Source organism: Pseudoliparis swirei, chromosome 18, assembly GCF_029220125.1.
Source record: "Pseudoliparis swirei isolate HS2019 ecotype Mariana Trench chromosome 18, NWPU_hadal_v1, whole genome shotgun sequence".
In the NCBI taxonomy this organism is placed as follows: domain Eukaryota; kingdom Metazoa; phylum Chordata; class Actinopteri; order Perciformes; family Liparidae; genus Pseudoliparis; species Pseudoliparis swirei.
Window position 1 is genome coordinate 28,522,310 of NC_079405.1, and position 21,405 is coordinate 28,543,714.

The 21,405-nt window shown below is 44.3% G+C and overlaps 1 protein-coding gene and 1 pseudogene across 1 annotated transcript; both read left to right on the forward strand.

Annotated features, from left to right (window-relative positions):
* The first annotated feature begins 286 nt into the window (after positions 1–286).
* Positions 287–8,183, forward strand: tpra1 (transmembrane protein, adipocyte asscociated 1). Its single transcript, XM_056438450.1, has 11 exons — positions 287–428; positions 2,364–2,535; positions 2,622–2,754; positions 3,592–3,678; positions 4,258–4,330; positions 4,415–4,494; positions 4,581–4,691; positions 4,779–4,839; positions 6,621–6,723; positions 6,815–6,895; positions 6,982–8,183. The coding sequence occupies exons 2-11, from the start codon at positions 2,375–2,377 to the stop codon at positions 7,253–7,255; spliced, it is 1,164 nt and encodes a 387-aa protein (XP_056294425.1). The 5' UTR covers positions 287–428; positions 2,364–2,374; the 3' UTR covers positions 7,256–8,183.
* Positions 8,184–8,344: 161 nt separating this feature from the next.
* Positions 8,345–21,405, forward strand: part of LOC130209042 (MICOS complex subunit mic25a-like) — a 28,448-nt pseudogene continuing 15,387 nt past the window's right edge.

Consider the following 21,405-nt stretch of genomic DNA (forward strand, 5'->3'; position numbering starts at 1 on the left):
ACTTTAGTCCCGCAGCATTTAGACGATTCACAGCAGCAAAACTAGAGAACAAGTTATAAATTATAACTATATATAATAAATACATATATTAAATATTTTATAAATAAGCAATAAAACGAATAGAAACACAGTAAATAATCTTAAACAGATGAAACTCTCGTAATGTGTATTTATAAAAAGAAAAGCCTCAGCGCCGCCTCTTCTCGCTCCCCACCACGTCACACTGTCGTCTTCTCGCGAGATTTGCCCCGCTTGTTTGGTGAGAGTCAGCTGACCTCGTGTGTTCCGGAAGCTCTCCCCGCTGGAGCCATGTCGCGTATCGACCACCGATTTATTGATCGATTCCAGCGTGCGCGCGAGCTGACGTCACCGTGTTGATAGAAACACTTCACACCCGTCGAGCCCCTCAGTCCGAGGCTACTGAATAGGTAAGAACATATTAATAAATATATATATACGTGTGTTGGTGTTTACAGCTGAAGCTGCCGTCGCGTTTGTTTTGACGCGACCGAGAGCGAGTCGGCATCAACAGGAAGAAGACGGGCTTATTCCCCTTTACCATGCCTGTTGGCTTATTAACCATGCCTGTTGGTTTATTCCATGTTGGCTTATTCCCCTTTACCATGCCTGTTGGCTTATTCCCCTTTACCATGCCTGTTGGCTTATTAACCATGCATGTTGGTTTATTCCATATTGGCTTATTCCCCTTTACCATGCCTGTTGGTTTATTCCCCTTAACCATGCCTGTTGGTTTATTCCATGTTGGTTTATTCCCCTTTACCATGCCTGTTGGTTTATTCCCCTTAACCATGCCTGTTGGTTTATTCCCCTTAACCATGCCTGTTGGTTTATTCCCTGTTGGTTTATTCCCCTTAACCATGCCTGTTGGTTTGTTCCCCTATAACCACTGCTGTTTGTTTATTCCCTGTTGATTTATTCCTGTTGGTTTATCCCCCGTATGACCACTGTTGTTGGTTTATCCCCCATATTATTCCTGTTCGTTTATTCCCTGTTGGTTTATCCCCTATAACATTCATGTTGGTTTATTCCCCTAAACCCACTGCTGTTGGTTTATCCCCCGTAGCATTCCATGTTGGTTTATTCCATGTTGGTTTATTCCCCGTAGCATTCCATGTTGGTTTATTCCATGTTGGTTTATTCCTGTTGGTTTATTCCATGTTGGTTTATTCCCCGTAGCATTCCATGTTGGTTTATTCCATGTTGGTTTATTCCCCGTAACATTCCTGTTGGTTTATTCCCCTAAAACCACTGCTGTTGGTTTATTCTGTTGGTTTATCCCCCGTAGCATTCCATGTTGGTTTATTCCTGTTGGTTTATTCCATGTTGATTTATTCCATGTTGGTTTATTCCAAGTTGGCTTATTCCCCTTAACCATGCCTGTTGGTTTGTTCCCCTATAACCACTGCTGTTGGTTTATTCCCTGTTGATTTATTCCTGTTGGTTTATCCCCCGTATGGCCACTGTTGTTGGTTTATCCCCCATATTATTCCTGTTCGTTTATTCCCTGTTGGTTTATCCCCTATAACATTCCTGTTGGTTTATTCCCCTAAACCCACTGCTGTTGGTTTATCCCCCGTAGCATTCCATGTTGGTTTATTCCATGTTGGTTTATTCCCCGTAGCATTCCATGTTGGTTTATTCCATGTTGGTTTATTCCTGTTGGTTTATTCCATGTTGGTTTATTCCCCGTAGCATTCCATGTTGGTTTATTCCTGTTGGTTTATTCCATGTTGGTTTATTCCCCGTAGCATTCCATGTTGGTTTATTACTGTTGGTTTATTCCCCGTAACATTCCTGTTGGTTTATTCCCCTAAAACCACTGCTGTTGGTTTATTCTGTTGGTTTATCCCCCGTAGCATTCCATGTTGGTTTATTCCTGTTGGTTTATTCCATGTTGATTTATTCCATGTTGGTTTATTCCAAGTTGGTTTATTCCATGTTGGTTTATTACTGTTGGTTTATTCCCCGTAACATTCCTGTTGGTTTATCCCCCTATAACCACTGCTGTTGGGTTATTCCTGTTGGTTTATCCCCCTATAACCACTGCTGTTGGGTTATTCCTGTTGGTTTATCCCCCTATAACCACTGCTGTTGGGTTATTCTGTTGGTTTATCCCCCGTAGCATTCCATGTTGGTTTATTCCTGTTGGTTTATTCCATGTTGGTTTATTACTGTTGGTTTATTCCCCGTAACATTCCTGTTGGTTTATCCCCCTATAACCACTGCTGTTGGGTTATTCCTGTTGGTTTATTTTCCGTAAACATTCCTGTTGGTTCATTCCATGTTGGTTTATTCTGGTTAACCACTCCTGTTGGTTTATTCCATGTGTACCCCCCCCCCAGGGTCCGACGCCATGCTGCCCACGGTGACCGCTGTGGTGAGGCTCAGCCAATACAACGGCAGCGTCTCCCCGTCGCCTCTGGAGAACACGTCCACGCTCCCAACCTGGCAACCCAACATGTCCAACCCTCACCAGTGCCTGCAGGTCCTGTACGAGGACATCGGGGACTTAAGGTGAACATCACACACACCTCACATGCGGGACTCTGCACGAAATCTGACCTGCGTGACCTCTGTGACCTCTGTGACTTCTGTCTCAGGGTGCGGTTCTGGGACATCCTGCTGCTGGTGCCCAACGTGGCCTTCTTCATGTTCCTGATGTGGAAGCTGCCCTCGGCCCGGGCCAAGATCCGACTCACCTCCAGCCCCATCTTCGTCACCTTCTACCTGCTGGTACGACTCACGGGGAGTCACGGGAGTGACGGGGAGTCACGGGAGTCACGGGGAGTCACGGGGAGTCACGAGGAGTCACGGGGAGTCACGGGGAGTCAGTTTTACAGCGAGCGTCATCCGTCCAGGGAAGTCACAGGGACTCACGGGGACTAATCTAACGTGTGTTTAAGACTAATCTAACATGTGTTTTAAGACTAATCTAATGTGTGTTTAGAGACTAATCTAACATGTGTTTTAAGACTAATCTAACGTGTGTTTAAGACTAATCTAACGTGTGTTTTAAGACTAATCTAACGTGTGTTTAGAGACTAATCTAACGTGTGTTTTAAGACTAATCTAACGTGTGTTTTAAAACTAATCTAACGTGTGTTTTAAGACTAATCTAACGTGTTTTAAGACTAATCTAACGTGTGTTTAGAGACTAATCTAACGTGTGTTTAGAGACTAATCTAATGTGTGTATAAAGACTAATCTAACGTGTGTTTTAAGACTAATCTAACGTGTGTTTTAACCCTTATGTTGCCTTCGGGTCATTTTGACCCGATTCAATATTTAACCCTCCTGTTGCCTTCGGGTCATTTTGACCCGATTCAATATTTAACCCTCCTGTCGCCTTCGGGTCAATTTGACCCGATTCAATGTTTAATGTCGGTGTTCTTTCGGGAGTCAACAAACAAACATAAAATACCTCACACTTAAACTTGGAAAACAATATTAATAATCTAACGTGTGTTTTAAGACTAATCTAACGTGTGTTTTAAGACTAATCTAACGTGTGTTTTAAGACTAATCTAACGTGTGTTTTAAAACTAATCTAACGTGTGTTTCCCGCTGCAGGTGTTCGTCGTGGCGGCGGTCGGCATCACGCGGGCTGTCGTGTCCATGACCGTCAGCGCGTCCAGCGCCGCCACCATCATCGACAAAGTGAGACCGAGTTTCATTTTGATAATAATAATAATACATTTTATTTGTATGGCGCTTTAAAAAAAGAATTGAACACCAATAGAGCACCCAGAGGGGCTGATGTTCCTTTATGGAGCACCCAGAGGGGCTGGTGTTCTTCTATGGAGCACCCAGAGGGGCTGGAGTTCTTCTATGGAGCACCCAGAGGGGCTGGAGTTCTTCTATGGAGCACCCAGAGGGGCTGATGTTCCTTTATGGAGCACCCAGAGGGGCTGGTGTTCTTCTTTAGAGCACCCAGAGGGGCTGGTGTTCTTCTATGGAGCACCCAGAGGGGCTGATGTTCTTCTATGGAGCACCCAGAGGGGCTGGTGTTCTTCTTTAGAGCACCCAGAGGGGCTGGTGTTCCTTTATGGAGCACCCAGAGGGGCTGATGTGAGCTCCAGCACGACTCTGTCTGTCTTTCATGTCATGGGGAACATTCCTCTCATTCCAGAGCGACGCGCTCGCCGCTCCCTCGGCGTCACGGCTGCGAACACAGGAATGCAAACGGTCACATGACCGCATCACGTGCTCATTCCCTCTCGCCCGCTGTCTCTTCAGGTGCTGTGGGAAATCACACGCTTCTTCCTGCTGGCCATCGAGCTCAGCGTGGTCATCCTGGGCCTGGCGTTCGGTTCGTCTGGTCTCACTTCTCTCCGGCTGCTCCGGCTGCTCTGCTCCTCGTATTCAGTCCTAACGTCTTTATTCTCTCCCTCAGGTCACCTGGAGAGCAAATCCAGCATAAAGCGCGTGCTGGCCATCACGGCCGTGCTGGCGCTGGGCTACTCCATCACGCAGGTAGCGCCGGCTCACAGGGTTTTTTGGGGGGGGGAGGGGAATTAGTGAATGATGTAATCCTAACCCACGAGGTGTGCGCCGCTCAGGGCACTCTGGAGATCCTCTACCCAGACAACCACCTGTCGGCCGAGGACTTCAACATCTACGGCCACGGAGGACGCCACTTCTGGTTGGCCAGCTCCTGCTTCTTCTTCCTGGTCGGTCGCCTGTCGCCACGCAGAGAAAACAACCACGACTCGCAGCCGAGCGGCGATGTCATCCTTGTCTCTTCTGTGTTTTTACAGGTGTACTCTTTGATTGTGATCTTGCCCAAAACTCCATTGAGGGAGCGGATATCTCTCCCATGTGAGTCACGCTGCAGAAATGAGATATGAGGCTGAGATGTGATTCACTGCATGATGTCATCTAGTCAGGGTTCGTACGCTCATGGAAAACCTGGAAACGTCCTGGGATTTTAAAATGGTCATTTCCAGGCCTGGAAAAGTCATAGAAAAAAACTTAAATCATAAAAGTTTTGGAAAAGTCCTGGAAATGTGTTATAATCACATGTTCATTTACGCCGAGTTTACAATAATTAATGTGTTTTTTTTAAAAGAAAGACGCTCAAAATATGAGCCGGCGTACGCAATCAATACGCAACGTGTTCGACATGTTTCATGTTTAGACCGAGAGTTCAGTTTGGTCCTGGAAATACATCGGAACCCGGCTAACGCGTGTTGCACTTCCTGTTGCACATGAACATGTTGTACTTCCTGTTGCACATGAACATGTTGTACTTCCTGTTGCACGTTAACATGTTGCACTTCCTGTTGCACATGAACATGTACTTCCTGTTGCACATGAATGTGTTGTACTTCCTGTTGCACATGAACGTGTTGTACTTCCTGTTGCACATGAACATGTTGTACTTCCTGTTGCACATGAATGTGTTGTACTTCCTGTTGCACATGAACATGTTGTACTTCCTGTTGCAAATGAACGTGTTGTACTTCCTGTTGCACATGAACGTGTTGTACTTCCTGTTGCACGTGAACATGTTGTACTTCCTGTTGCACATGAACGTGTTGTACTTCCTGTTGCACATGAACATGTTGTACTTCCTGTTGCACGTGAACATGTTGTACTTCCTGTTGCACGTGAACATGTTGTACTTCCTGTTGCACGTGAACATGTACTTCCTGTTGCACATGAACATGTTGTACTTCCTGTTGCACATGAACGTGTTGTACTTCCTGTTGCACATGAACATGTTGTACTTCCTGTTGCACATGAACATGTTGTACTTCCTGTTGCACGTTAACATGTTGTACTTCCTGTTGCACATGAACGTGTTGTACTTCCTGTTGCACATGAACATGTACTTCCTGTTGCACATGAACGTGTTGTACTTCCTGTTGCACGTGAACATGTTGTACTTCCTGTTGCACATGAACGTGTTGTACTTCCTGTTGCACGTGAACATGTTGTACTTCCTGTTGCACGTGAACGTGTTGTACTTCCTGTTGCACGTGAACATGTTGTACTTCCTGTTGCACATGAACGTGTTGTACTTCCTGTTGCACGTGAACGTGTTGTACTTCCTGTTGCACGTGAACATGTTGTACTTCCTGTTGCACATGAACGTGTTGTACTTCCTGTTGCACGTGAACGTGTTATACTTCCTGTTGCACGTGAACATGTTGTACTTCCTGTTGCACATGAACGTGTTGTACTTCCTGTTGCACGTGAACGTGTTGTACTTCCTGTTGCACGTGAACATGTACTTCCTGTTGCACATGAACGTGTTGTACTTCCTGTTGCACGTGAACGTGTTATACTTCCTGTTGCACGTGAACGTGTTGTACTTCCTGTTGCACATGAACGTGTTGTACTTCCTGTTGCACATGAACGTGTTGTACTTCCTGTTGCACGTGAACATGTACTTCCTGTTGCACATGAACGTGTTGTACTTCCTGTTGCACGTGAACGTGTTGTACTTCCTGTTGCACGTGAACGTGTTGTACTTCCTGTTGCACGTGAACGTGTTGTACTTCCTGTTGCACGTGAACATGTTGTACTTCCTGTTGCACGTGAACATGTTGTACTTCCTGTTGCACATGAACGTGTCCTCCTTCCCCCTCCTGCAGCCAAGAGGAGCTTCTACGTGTACGCCGGCATCCTGTCCTTGCTGAACCTGGTCCAGGGTCTGGGCAGCGCCCTGCTGTGTGCCGACATCAAAGAGGGCCTCTGGTCAGTGACCCCCTGCTGGACGAGGAGGGCGCGGTTGAGCTTTACTTTTGACTTTAAATGAGATCTTCTTCTTCTGTGTTTCCTGAACCAGCTGCGTGGACGTCACCACCTTCCTGTACTTCTCCACCTTCGCGCCGCTCATCTACGTCACGTTCCTCAAAGGCTTCTTTGGGTTCGTACGCGCGACACCGATTTGAAACAGTTTGGACCTCGTTTCTCTCGCCTCTTTTTCACGTCCCCCCCCCCCCCCCCCTGCAGCTCGGAGCCCAAGATCCTCTTCTCCTACAAGTCTCAGGTGGACGAGGCGGACGAATGCGACGTCCACCTCCCCCCGACCGCCGGCGGCGCCGCCACGCTCGGCCGCAAGGATCTGAGCGTGGACCAGGACCTGTTCTACTCCTCCACCCGCATCGACGGCTCCGGGCCCGGCAGCTCCCGCATGGTGGGCGCGTACCTGGACGACGTGGCGTCCGGGCCCTACGGCGCCAACGGCGGCGTGGACGGCGACCGCTGGAGGCCCATCAACGCGTGAGCGGCCGCCGGCGATCCGCACGACTGTCATTTAAAAGCGGCCGCTTCTGTAACATTGTTCCCAGAATGCACTGCTGCTGGACTCTGCTTCCACGTGCTCCGGAAGGCGGGACGGCGTCACCCCGACCCGCCGGTCCGGCTCGATCCTCCATGTTTACGTTTTAACCGCGTTTTAAGTCGCCCGATTCTTTAAAACGTTCTTTTTTTGTTGCCGACGTCCGTCACATTCCAGCTTCCAGCTTCCAGCGGCGACCTCTGACCCCGCCACTCTTCTTCTGGTGAAACGTCTTATGAAGTAGAAACAAGTGTGTGTGACCCGGCGGCTCGACCGCTCGCCATCGTTCATCCGGTACTTTCTGCTTTCATCATTCCTGCTAACGCACATTTGTTGTATTCAGCCATTTATATAAGTTATTATGACGTGTTTGTTTCCGGCTCTTTTCTCGGCTCGCTGGTGCAAAAGCTTTTAGTTTTATGCCAATACCGCTGCGTTAAAAAGTGCTCAAAATTTAGTACGTAACCAATATCGCTATTTTATGGTGTAAAACTGCTGGTATTGATAAGTGTAATCGTATATAGATCTTTAGCGACATATTCAGAGGCTCATGAAACCAGTTAATGCACACCTGGTATTAAGGTCCTCCTCTAGTCTCCATGGTCACATGTCTGGATGGATGATGTATTTAAGATCTCAGTATTCAGAAGCAGCGGTGACGTGTAGAGATGCATTTATTTTTTCAGAATTTTAAAGCCGTGAATGTCCAGGAGCGACAGTATTTGCCTCTTTAGATGATTCTATCTTCTCCGGTTGAGTGCCGGTGTTCCGGTTTTCTCTATCTGTACATTCTTCTTCCAGAGTACAATGATTGTATAATATTCAGCCGTGTTGATGTGTTCCGTGACCTCCAGAATAAAAGCCGTGGTCTCTTTTTCATTTATTTTTTTCCTATGTTGGTTGGGCTTGAACATGACGTCACAGCAGTTTCATTTATTTATTTTATTTTATAGTATTTCTTTTATAGTATTTATTGTATTTATTTTATTTATTTCAGTGCACAGGTCTTTGAACGCACCACAACTACAACTCCCATCGACCCCCTTTTTAATTCACGTGACTGTGACGTCACGAGTCCGAAATCATTTGATCCGACCAATGAGACGCGAGGATGCCGGAGTTTGACCTTAGTGGAGCTTCTCAACCGGAGGCTCCCAGCTGCAGCTCCTACCGGCCGCCCCGGTCCCCGTTCACGCGTCGCCCGGCCACGAGCCTTCGGTCTCTCGCGCGCGGTTCCTCTCTCCGGTTGAACCGGACAACGCAGCCGGTGGGACGATGGGAGGCGGCGGCAGCGCGCCGAGGACCGTGTCGTTCGGACAGGACGAGAAGGAGAAGGTCACCGTGGTGGAGGGAGTGAAGGTGAGAGGACCTGAGGGCGGCTCGGGAGCGCGCGTCCTCGGGCGAACCCGCGCCCCCCTCCGTTATGCTCCGGTGGCGTCACCGGGGTCGGCCAGTGACGTCACCACGTGGAGAGCTTTCCCCTCAAATGTCACGTGACGCAGTGCAACTTTACTTTGGACAATCTAAAAAAAAGATGCGTAAAGCGATGCGTCATGACGTCACGGCAATATTATTTATTTATTTTATTTATTTTATTTATTTTATTTATTTATTTTATTATGTACTTTACTTTCACGCATCTTCTTTTTTGTTGTTGATTTTTTGTTGTATTTTCCTGGTGAACCTTTTTAAAATAGTGACGTTACAGTAAGAGAGTAAACAGTGACTGGTGCTCCCCATGTTGGCAGGTTGTTATTCTCCAGGAGGGTCAGAGGTCACGTGTGTGTGTGTGTGTGTTCCATGTCCAGCTCTCCGAGGACGTGCTCCGCCAGATGAGGGAGTCTCGGGGGTCCGACGGCTCCAAGACACCACCCAGTAAGTCCCAGTCCAGGACCCTTAACTGGGCCGCTTGGCTCCCACTGGGAGGCAGACGCCCCCTGGAGGTCGCAGAGGTCACGGAGGTCATTTTACTGTGACGTTATCATAGAAAGGTCACACTTTAGTAAACAAGCTGTGTTGACACTGTTCCCGGAGGCGGCTCCACGTTGATCCGAGTGTTGATAGTTGTTCCCGTTGTGTTTGTTCCGGTTCAGCAGGAGCCTCCGCCACGGAGGTCCAGGAGGAGATCCGCAAAAAGTAGGTCCTCATAAAGTTAAAGTCACCACGTTGTTTACTGAGTTAGAGGTCACAGGGTTATTTATTTATTATTGCACCGTGTGCAGGACACTTGATCCCGTCCCAGAATCGACGTGTCCCTCTGGAGGTAATGTGAGATGTTCATGGAGAACACACACCTGTCCACGCCGAGGGACACGGCACCTGAGCCGCCGAGTGGAGTGTTCCTGTTCTGTTATTTATTAAACACACAAATAACGTAAAACACAAATAACTTAAGACTCAAATAACTTAACAAACAAATAACTTAACACTCAAATATCTTGACACACTAATATCTCGACACCCTTTCCCCGGCTGAAGGATGAAGTTGAAGTCGTGCTCGTCTTCCTCTTTGCAGCTTCGAGCGGCAGCAGGTTCTGGTGCAGGAGCAGCTGGAGCGCCTGGCCCAGAAGGAGCGGGAGATGGGAGGAGCTAAGCCCCGCCCTCCTCATGGAGAGGGGGAAAGCCCACGAGGAGCAGGAGAGGGCGAAGATGCTGGTGAGTGCTCCTGGGTTGTGGCCATGTGACCTGTCCCTTTAGCTCCTCCCACATGCATCCACTGGCCCCGCCCCTGGTTTCAGGAGCGTTTCCTCTGAGCTGCAGCCCCGCTGGTTCTTTATTTATTTAAATGTGTTCACATTCAACTGTCATATTCTGGCTGTTTTCTACAATCTGTATTTTAATCTCATTTAGTTTCCATACCTGCAAACTTGTCACCTTTCGGTGAAATTCACCGTTTTGAACTCAAAACAGGTCATCCACGTGAATCGTGGAGATCCGAAGAGTTTTTGTTTTTGGGGTCACCTGGCCCGCTGCCGTTGAGATTGCAGTGAGACGCGGAGAAAACTGTGAAGTGGTGCTCTTCGCAATAGAACATCTTTGATGGACGTGTCGCGTCTCGGCCAATCAGCGTTCAGATGTCCACAGCGTTTGGGGGTTCAGGTTAGCTTGAATGTTAGCCCGCTACATCTGCTGCTGTCACGCTGCACTGTGTAGCGATGCTAACAAAGTACCGTACGTTAAACACGATGTGATTTAGCATATTTTTAGTATCGATACTTCATTAAGAGAGCGATCAGAGCGCACGCGCTGCTCCGTGTCGAGCTGTCTGCGCACACTGCGCAGCGCAGCTCACAGCCAGAGAAGAGGCGGAGCTTAGAGACTTCGGCTTAAAGAATAAAAAGATGCCAGAAGGTAAATGTTTCAGTCTGTAAAGTTGTGTAACTCTCCAGCTGCTCATCCTGATGAACTGTGGACCATCTGGTCAGAGACTAACGGCCTCATAGTGTATCATCAATGCTATGATGGAACCATGTAGTTTCATTCATATCTGGCTGTATGAATACTCATATTACTGTCATTTGTTAAGTGTTGAAAAAGTTGGTAAAAAGTGAACCATACAGATGTTTTATTTATTACTATTATAGATAAATATACCAGTCTCGTAATTATGGTACCATATTGTTTTTATTGTATTGAATTCTGGTATCGGGTATCATGATATTTATGGCAGGTATGTAATATGTATAGAAGTTATAATATGAGTATCGTGACAAACAGGTAGAGACAGAACAGATTCAGGGAGAAGTCCATGAGGACTGTTCAGGCAACAAAAAAAGGAAGTTGGTTCATGAATGACTTTAACCATATTATATATCATGACAATGTATATTTGTTATTACTATCATTATAGGGCTGAGTCAGAGCGGAAGACCTTTTGTTCTTAAACTGTTTATCATTATTTAGATTTGTGGTCAGAACAATAAAATGACTGTAGTTGTGGTTCTAAAAGCTTTGAGGCTTCAAACAACGTGGATGTGGTGTGGTGACAAAAAAGAAAAGAAAGTCACCTGCACCCCCCCCCCCCCCCCCGTTGTCACCTTTTTCACCCCTCATGAGTTTGCAGGTATGGTTTCTGTTTCTCTCGCAGAGATGAGAGAAATTATATGTTTAGTTTAAAGTTTATCTCATCTGATCCATAGTTTTACCGTTTTCTTTCTCTACTGGTGTCGGTGTTTTGTAGGAGATTCTTTTTTAACAAAGATCTTCATACTTAACCGTCATTTTCTGGCTGTTTTAAGCAAAAACGTGGCGTCGCTTTTATATTAATTTTGGTTCATCTCACGATGAGATAAAAAAGAATAATATTTTTATTTAAAAGTTTAACTTGTCTGATCCATGATTTTACCGTTTTCTTTATCTTCTCGTGTTTTGTGGGTTTCAGACAGGAGATTATTGTTTAACAAAGATCATATTTAACCTTCGTTTTCAGTTTTTTCAACAAACTGCATTTTTAAGCTAAAACGTAGCGTCACTTTTATTTTAATTTCGGTTTATCTCACTCAGAGACCAACATTTTTTTAAATATTTTGTATTTAAAAGTTTAACTTGTCTGATCCATGATTTTCTGTATTTATCTATAATTTGTTGTATTTTTGGGGTATTTTTTATTATTATCTTTATTTAATAGGAACCGTGTACATTTAAATCATAAACGTCACCATTTGATGCTCTGGACCAGATTGTAGCTTCACAGATAATTTACATATGTGGTCCCTTGACAGACCATAATAAACATAAAACAACAACCAACACAAACAATAAAAGCCGTCCAGGATGAGACTAACAGTACATGTTGTAGTCCATGTTTTGTGGGTTTCAGGCAGGTTGACATTTTAATATTTACAATAAAGACATAAAAACTAATATCTCAGTGACACTTTTAAGATTCACATTTCATAACATATATGCATATAATTCCCAAATTATGTATGTTTATAAGACAACATGTAACTTCAGAAGATGCCTTGATTACACATTTAACCATAATCAATATTAATCAGGAGGACGTTTCCCTCCTGAAACGCGTTGTGTGGCTCAGCAGCGACCTCTGCCGGCCGGCCGGTGAACTGCTCCTCTAGAGGATCCTATTCCATGAAGCTGCTCTGGGATCTGGAACCTCTCCGTGATGACAGAAGCTCCCTGCACGTTAAAGTCTGCGGAGCGACGTGCACGAGGATCCGTTTAGATGATCTTATGTACACATTTAAAGAATACACAAACATAACTAATAATAAATAATATCACAGTGCAGGAAACAGAGCGGAGGAAAAACTCAATAAACATAAGATATGAACGAGTAGTGTTGATGATAAAGTATTTATAACATCATATCATATGGGATCACACTTTGTCCTCTTACAATGTGACACATAGCTAAAGGTGCTATGTACCTCATTAAGGGCTACGCCACATATACATATATATATATATATATGTACTGAATGTATATTACATAATTCCCCTCTAGCTTTACTTATTACTAAATAGTATTGTTACCTCTCTAACGATAAACCTCCCAAGAGAACGGAGAGCAGAATGTCTTCACGCTCCAGTTTCATCAGGAACGTGATTCATGTTCATCTCTTGAATGTGTTTTTAACACCGTGTGCTCAGCAGGGGGGCTTCTTCCTTCGTGAGATCACCCCCCCCCCCCCCCTTGGTGAGCTCACACGGCCTCAGGCTGCCTGTCACTAACACTCACATTAGCCATTTACTTCTGTCTCAGTGCCACCACCGTGTGTCTATATACTGTATTTATATAAATATATATATATAAATGTATATATTTATATATTTATAAATGTGTATATATATGTATGTATTTATATATATATAAATGTATATATCTATATTTGTATATATTTATATATAAGTGTGTATATGTATATAAACATCAGTTTCTCTCTCACACACTAAAGGAGAGACAAATGTATTTTAATGTATTAAACCAGTTGTAACTTTAAACCTGTCGGTTAATAATCTAACGGTCTAATCTCGTCTCCGGAGCTCCTTCTTGCTTCATGACTCGTTGCTGAACATCTCCACACCTCCACGCTGTGATTGTAATAAAGTTTATTTTATATTTAACGAGCAGCGAGGTGTCAGAATGTTCTTCTTTGTTCCGGCTCGTCTCCTCCGGGAAGACGTGTTTACAACTCGGCTGCTTCTACGTGTTGTTGTTGTTGTTGTGAGGCTACATTTAGTCCTGAGCTCCACCTTGAGCGTTCCTCCTCTCCTTCCCTTCATTAGCGCCTCCTGTGTCTGCCCCCCCCCCCCACCAGCCCTCCGCCTCAGAGGTGTCACGGAGCTGCCAACAAAATACTATCAGTATGCGCAGGCATTCAGGGCTGAGACACACACACACACACACACACACACACACACACACACACACACACACACACACACACACACACACACACACACACACACACACACACACACACACACACACACACACACACACACACGACACACACACACACACACACACACACACACACACACACACACACAGACACACACACACACACAGACACACACACACACACACACACACACACACACAGAGAGACACACACACACACATCATCTGCTTTAAGATATTGGATTTGAGAAGCTTCGGAGGTGTTTTAGAAGAATCGTCTTTCCTATTTGTGGGTAAATGTTTATCACATTATATATTATATCAAATAATTATCGTCTTTTCATTTGCTTTCATTCCTGTTTATATATATATATTCATTCTATATAATATATATATTAATTCTCTATATATATATTTAATATAATATATATATGTATATTTATTTAACATATATACGTATAAGTTTATTTATTATATATATATTTATATATATAATTAAAATGTAAATATATATATAGAATAAATATATAATATAATAAATATATATATGACATCCACATTAGAGGGTACAGTTTCTTCAGTAGTGAGTCTCATGTGTTGAGTTGCGTGCTTTAATATTACATTTTTATTTTTACTCTGCATGAGCAGAATTCACCTTAATTCCCATAATCCTCCTCTTCAGTCGTTTATTCAGCCTGGAGGCCATTATCATCTTAATCTGAGTGTAGAAGATGAGCTGCTGTTTATGCGTCATGCCGCCTCGTCTCCTCCTGCAGCCTGGAGGGACATCTCCTCGTCTCCTCGTCTCCTTGACTCCTTGAAAGAAACCGCCGTTCTCTCTTTACCTGTAAAGAACGACGTCTTGATGTGAGAATGTGTTCCCGTGTTCTCACACCAGAGCTTTCCTCCAACGGCCAGATTGACGTTGTTGTTGCTGTTGTTGTTTAGGAGGAATGTGAAGTAGGATGACGTCATGAGGTGTTTCCCTCTCCTTGACCCACACCTGGTCCTCTCACGTCCCCACATATCACCCGTGGCTGCACACGTTGACTTGTCGGTGTGTCTGGTGCCGGGATGTGACGAGCCGCCGGGTGCAGCGCTGCCAGCGGCCACTAGGTGGCGGTGGTGATGCGTGTTGGGATGAAACCCTCCAGACGGAAGCGGTGTGTGTGTGTGTGTGTGTGTGTGTGTGTGTGTGTGTGTGTGTGTGTGTGTGTGTGTGTGTGTGTGTGTGTGTGTGTGTGTGTGTGTGTGTGTGTGTGTGTGTGTGTGTGTGTGTGTGTGTGTGTGTGTGTGTGTGTGTGTTGCAGAGACACACGAGGAAATGACACTCGGCGACGGTGGAAACGTTGAGTTTTGCGCTGAATATTCAAGCTTTTCAATTACGAGATGTTCTCTCACTAACCAGACCCCCCCCCACACACACACGCGCGCACACACACACACACACGCGCGCACACACTCCCTCATGCTGAGAGGTGTGTGTCGGTGATGGAATGGCGTTCTCTGCTCGCCGCTGTTGTTTCATGACATGCGGCGGGGGTTTCGTTGCTTCCCGGAGATAAAGCTCTGGCAGTGGAGAGAGAGAGAGAGAGATGTAGAGGCAGCTCGACCGTAACGATGGCTTGTGAGTCTGCAGGTGTGACATATACGCACACACACACGCACACACACACACGCATTATATATATTCTCTTCTGTATAAATTGACGATGCAAAATACACAGCAGCAACTCACATGAAGCACTTATCAGCGAAATCACAGACTTGACATCTGCTCTGCATGTTAAAGCAGCGGAGCCCTTTGTGCACACACACACACACACACATACACGCACACACATATACACACACACATATACACACACACATATACACACATACACACACACACATATACACACACACATATATACACACATATACACACACATATACACACATATATACACACACATATACACACATATATACACACACATATACACACACATATGCACACACATATATACACACACATATATACACACACATACACACATGTATACACACACATACACACACACACACATATACATACACATACACACACATATACACACACATATACACACACACATATACACACACATACAGGACTGTCTCAGAAAATTAGAATATTGTGATGAAGTTCTTTATTTTCTGCAATGCAATTTAAAAAACAAAAATGTCATGCATTCTGGATTCATTACAAATCAACTGAAATATTGCAAGCCTTTTATTCTTTTAATATTGCTGATTATGGCTTACAGCTTAAGAAAACTCAAATATCCTATCTCTAAATATTAGAATATCATGAAAAGTATACTAGTAGGGTATTAAACAAATCACTTGAATTGTCTAATTAACTCGAAACACCTGCAAGGGTTTCCTGAGCCTTGACAAACACTCAGCTGTTATAAATCTTTTTTTTTACTTGGTCTGAGGAAATATTAAAATTTTATGAGATAGGATTTTAGAGTTTTCTTGCTGTAAAAATAATCAGCAATATTAAAAGAATAAAAGGCTTGCAATATTTCAGTTGATTTGTAATGAATCCAGAATGCATGACATTTTTGTTTTTTTAATTGCATTACAGAAAATAAAGAACTTTATCACAATATTCTAATTTTCTGAGACAGTCCTGTACATATATACACACATACACACATACACACACACACACGGTCGGACTCCATCGGCTCAAACGGAGGTAATTGAGAGCGTTCACCGACTGAGGAGCTCCTGATCGGTGTGGAGCAGCGAGGGGGGTGGAGCCTCTCCATCAGGCGGCGGTCGGCTTGTAACGAGACATCTGGACTTATCATCCAGAGGAGCTGAGATGTTTCCTCTTCAGGGAAACGAGTCATGATAAACACATAATATTATTAGTATTATTATTAAAAATAATAATATTATTATTATGACTATTAATATTAAAATTAATATTATTATTGTTGTTATTATTATTATTTCTATATCACAGGCTGAGTTGTGCTCCGGTGTAGTTCCTCGTGTCGCCACTAGTCCGTGAACAACGAAACGTTTTGTCTTCAATTTGAAGATTTGAAGCAAAATCCAGATAAAAAACATCAAAGTGAAACGAAACGAGAGAATATAGAAAGAATCTCTCTCTCTCTCTCTCTCCCCCCCCCCCCCCTCTCTCTCTCTCTCTCTCCCCCCCCTCTCTCTCTCTCCGTCTGTGTGACATTCGGTGGTGTGATGATGAGGTGTTTCTTCTTTAACCTCCCCGATGTGACGGGAACACATTTAATGAGCAAACGGCAACTGTGTGTGTGTGTGTGTGTACATCACACCTGTGTGTGTGTGTGTACATCACACACACACACACACAAGTGTGTTGCGCTGTGCATTTTGTTGTCGAGTTGTTTAACTTTGTGAAAGAATGAACATAAAAAGTAGTTGATCGTTAAAATCTGGTGACTGTGGATATAATGATATTATAATATAATAATATATTATAATAATATAATATATTATTATAATATTATATTATAATATATTATAATACATTATTAAATTATTATATATAATAATATATTATTATTATATATTATATTATATAATAATGTAATAATGTATTATAATATATTATATTATAATATTATAATACTATAATATACTAATATATTATATTGTAATAATATATTATAATATAATAACAGTTTATTTAAGTGTCCCAAAGTCGTTTTATGTGAAGCCACACGAGCAGATATTTCTTCTTCTTCTTCTTCTTCTTCTTCTAAGTACCCCCCCCCCCCCAAACACACAGGTTTATTTAAATGTCTTATTTGCATAATTCAGTATTTACATAATTGATTTCCAGGTAAGCGTGACTCACCCTGCGAGGTGGTGTTAGACCAAGAGGCCCCTGTGACCTTTGACCTCCTCCAATGAGTTACAGCTCACGAGTCTTCAGACGAGGCCACGGCAGCGTATGAGGAGGGAGATGCCTCCTTGTCTCCTTTCCTCTCGTCTCCTTGGTCTGATTCCGCCCTGTTCCTTCCTCACTAACCTCCTTCTCTCCCTCCTAGCCTGCAGACTTGGATGCCTGGGTAAGCCTCCTTTCCTCGACCTTTCTCGCTCTCTCCCCCCTCTCTCTTTCTCTCTCTCTCCCCTATCTCTCACTCCCTCTCGCTCTCTCCCCCCTCTCTCTTTCTCTCTCTCTCCCCTATCTCTCACTCCCTCTCGCTCTCTCCCCCCTCTCTCTTTCTCTCTCTCTCCCCTATCTCCCCTTTCTCTCACTCTCTCTCTCTCTCTCTCTCCCCCTCTCTCCACCCTCTCTCTTTCTCTCTCTCCCCTAGCTCCCCTTTCTCTCACTCTCTCTCTCTTTCTCCCCCCCCCCTCTTTCTCTCTCCCGGTGCATTAGAGCGAGGCTGTGAGCCGCCCTTCCACACAACAACACTTTGGGAGGTATTCAGCTAGAAAATTACACATCATCTCTTGCTGCAAGCAGACATGATTTTACACACACACACACACATACACACTCACACACACACATACACACACACACACACACACACACACACACAACCCTTAAGCATCAACCAGCCGCTGGAGAAAGGAGGAGTGAGCAGTGTGTGTGTCTGTGTGTGAGGATGAGATTAGATTACAATGAGCGTAATGTCAGGGTGTGTGTAACTGTGTGTGTGTGTGTGTGTGTGTGTGTGTGTAACTGTGTGTCTGTGTGTGTGTGTGTGTGTGTGTGTATTCCCCAGATGAGTAGATCATCCAGAGACTGTGTCTCCATCTGATCCCCATCACGCTCACTAATGCACAACTCTGCTGTCAACATTACACCACGGCGTAACACACACTGCTGTGTGTGCGTGCGTGTGATGCACACTATTTTAACCACACACACACATCCCTGTCTCTTGTGCACGTGGTGCACCACGTTGAGTTCATTGAGAGAGATGGAGTGTGTATATCTCTATATGTGTGTGTGAGTGTGTGTGTCTCTGTGTGTGTGTGTCTATGTGTGTGTGTGTATCTCTATGTGTGTGTGTGTGTGTGTCTCTATGTGTGTGTGTGTGTGTGTGTGAGTATCTCTATGTGTGTGTGTGTGTCTCTATGTGTGTGTGTGTATCTCTATGTGTGTGTGTGTGTCTCTATGTGTGTGTGTCTATGTGTGTGTGTGTGTGTGAGTATCTCTATGTGTGTGTGTCTATGTGTGTGTGTGTGTATCTCTATGTGTGTTTGTGAGTATCTCTATGTGTGTGTGTGAGTATCTATGTGTGTGTGTGTGTGTCTCTGTGTGTGTGTGTGAGTATCTCTATGTGTGTGTGTGAGTATCTCTATGTGTGTGTGTGTGTCTCTGTGTGTGTGTATATGTGTGTGTGTGAGTATCTCTATGTGTGTGTGTGTGTGAGTATCTCTATGTGTGTGTGTGAGTATCTCTATGTGTGTGTGTGTGTGTGAGTATCTCTATGTGTGTGTGTGTGTCTCTGTGTGTGTGTCTATGTGTGTGTGTGAGTATCTCTATGTGTGTGTGTGTGTGTGTGTGTGTGTGTGTGTGTGTGTGTGTGAGTATCTCTATGTGTGTGTGTGTGTGTTGGGTCACATGTTGTTTATATCCGTCAGTTTTTTTGCTCTTTTATTCTCTTTTTTATAATTCTGCTATTTTGGTGAATAATAATGTAACTCATGTCTTCCTCTCCTCTTCCTCTTCCTCTGCTTGCATGCTGCTTCTTCCTCCGGCCTCCAAAGCTTTCCTCCTCATCCTCCTCATCCTCGCCCACATGACGCCCGGTTAGTTTAGTGAGTTCTGGACCTTCAATAACTTCATGTTTATGATGATCTGATTCTCCACAGACTAGTGGCCGTCTGAGGTAACGCATGTGAATATAATATAATCCCTTTTAAAGCACGGTGCTGTTGATCTAGTTTAAATAACGGTTTATGGATCGTATCCCTGGTTACTCCATTTTTATTAATACCTGGATTGATTTTCCTTCCTCCGTCATAATTGAGTATTTATTGACCCAGAGGTCGTATATATTCAACCCTCTTCATCATCATGTGTCTTCGTCCTCTCGTCTGTCCCCAGACCAAACAGCTGAGGAGGAAGGAGACGGAACTCGCCGGCATCTCCAGCTTCTACAAAGAGCAGCTGGGAATCCTGGAGAAGAAAGTAAGAACGACATTAAGACGTAAAGAAGTAAAGACGTACACACGCACGCACACACACACACACGCACACACACACACACACACACGCACACACATACACGCACACACACACACGCACACACACACATACACACACATACGCACACACACACACACAGCACGCGTACACACACAGCACACGTACACACACACAGCACGCGTACACACACACACTCACACTATACATATATATATATATATACACTACCGTTCAAAAGTTTGGGGTCACTTAGAAATGTCTTTATTTTTCAAAGAAAAGCACTGTTTTTTCAATAAAGATAACATTAAATTAATCAGAAATACCCTCTCTACATTGTTAATGTGGTAAATGACTATTCTAGGTGGAAACGTCTGGTTTCTAATGAAATATCTCCAGAGGTGTATAGAGGCCCATTTCCATCATCACTCCAGTGTTCTGATGGTACATTGTGTTTGCTAATCGCCTTAGAAGACTAATGGATGATTAGAAAACCCGTGCAATTATGTTAGCACAGCTGAAAACAGTTATGCTGGTGATATAAGCTATACAACTGGCCTTCCTTTGAGCTTTTAGTTTGAAGAACAAAATTAATACTTCAAATATTAATCATTATTTCTAACCTTGTCAATGTCTTGACTATATGTTCTATGAAATGTTCAATTCATTTATAAATAAAAGTGAGTTTTCATGGAAGACACAAAATTGTCTGGATGACCCCAAACTTTTGAACGGTAGTGTATATATATATATATATATAGTTATTTAAATATATATACATCTTTATTTAATATATATAGGAAAAGTTCACATTGAAAAATGCTCGACAATTAAACGCAGTATAATAATTCTTTAGCAGCGATGGACCCGACATGGCGTTCACACCGGGAGCCAGGAGCAGCGGGAAGTAATGAGATATGAGGACGACCCCGGGGCCCTGGAGGGCCCTGGAGGGGGGCGGGGCCGCGTGTTTGATCCCATCGCCGTCACTTCAATTATCTTCCTCGCCGATCAGCGCGGCGACTGGGAATAATGAAGTCAAAGCGTGAGCGCGCTCTGCTTATTGGTTTAAAATGGTGATTACTGCGCGGGGGGGGGGGGGGGCGTTGACTCGTGCTGATGGTCTGGATGCATCTTCTGCAACCACTGACACGGGGGTGACGTCTGATTGGTCGTGTGGAGGCCACGCCCACCGGGCACAGAGGGAACGCTGATGGTTCAAACCCGTCTGCTGACACGGGGTGACGTCGTCCTCTGACCTCTGATTGGTCGTGTGGAGGCAGGCTTTATGAGGCCACGCCCACCCGAAAAACAACACGACAGAGCGCCGACGTGTCGGGAGCGCCGTAACATGCAACGGTCACGCTAAGCTAACGAGACTTTAGAGGAGCTGCGGGGTGCGTTTTAGTATCGTTAACCAGATCGTGGAAGTCGATCTGAGGATCTGTTGTTTACTTGTGTTGTTAAATGTGTAAACAATGTGATAACCTGTGTGTGTGTGTGTGTGTGTGTGTGTGTGTGTGTGTGTGTGTGTGTGTG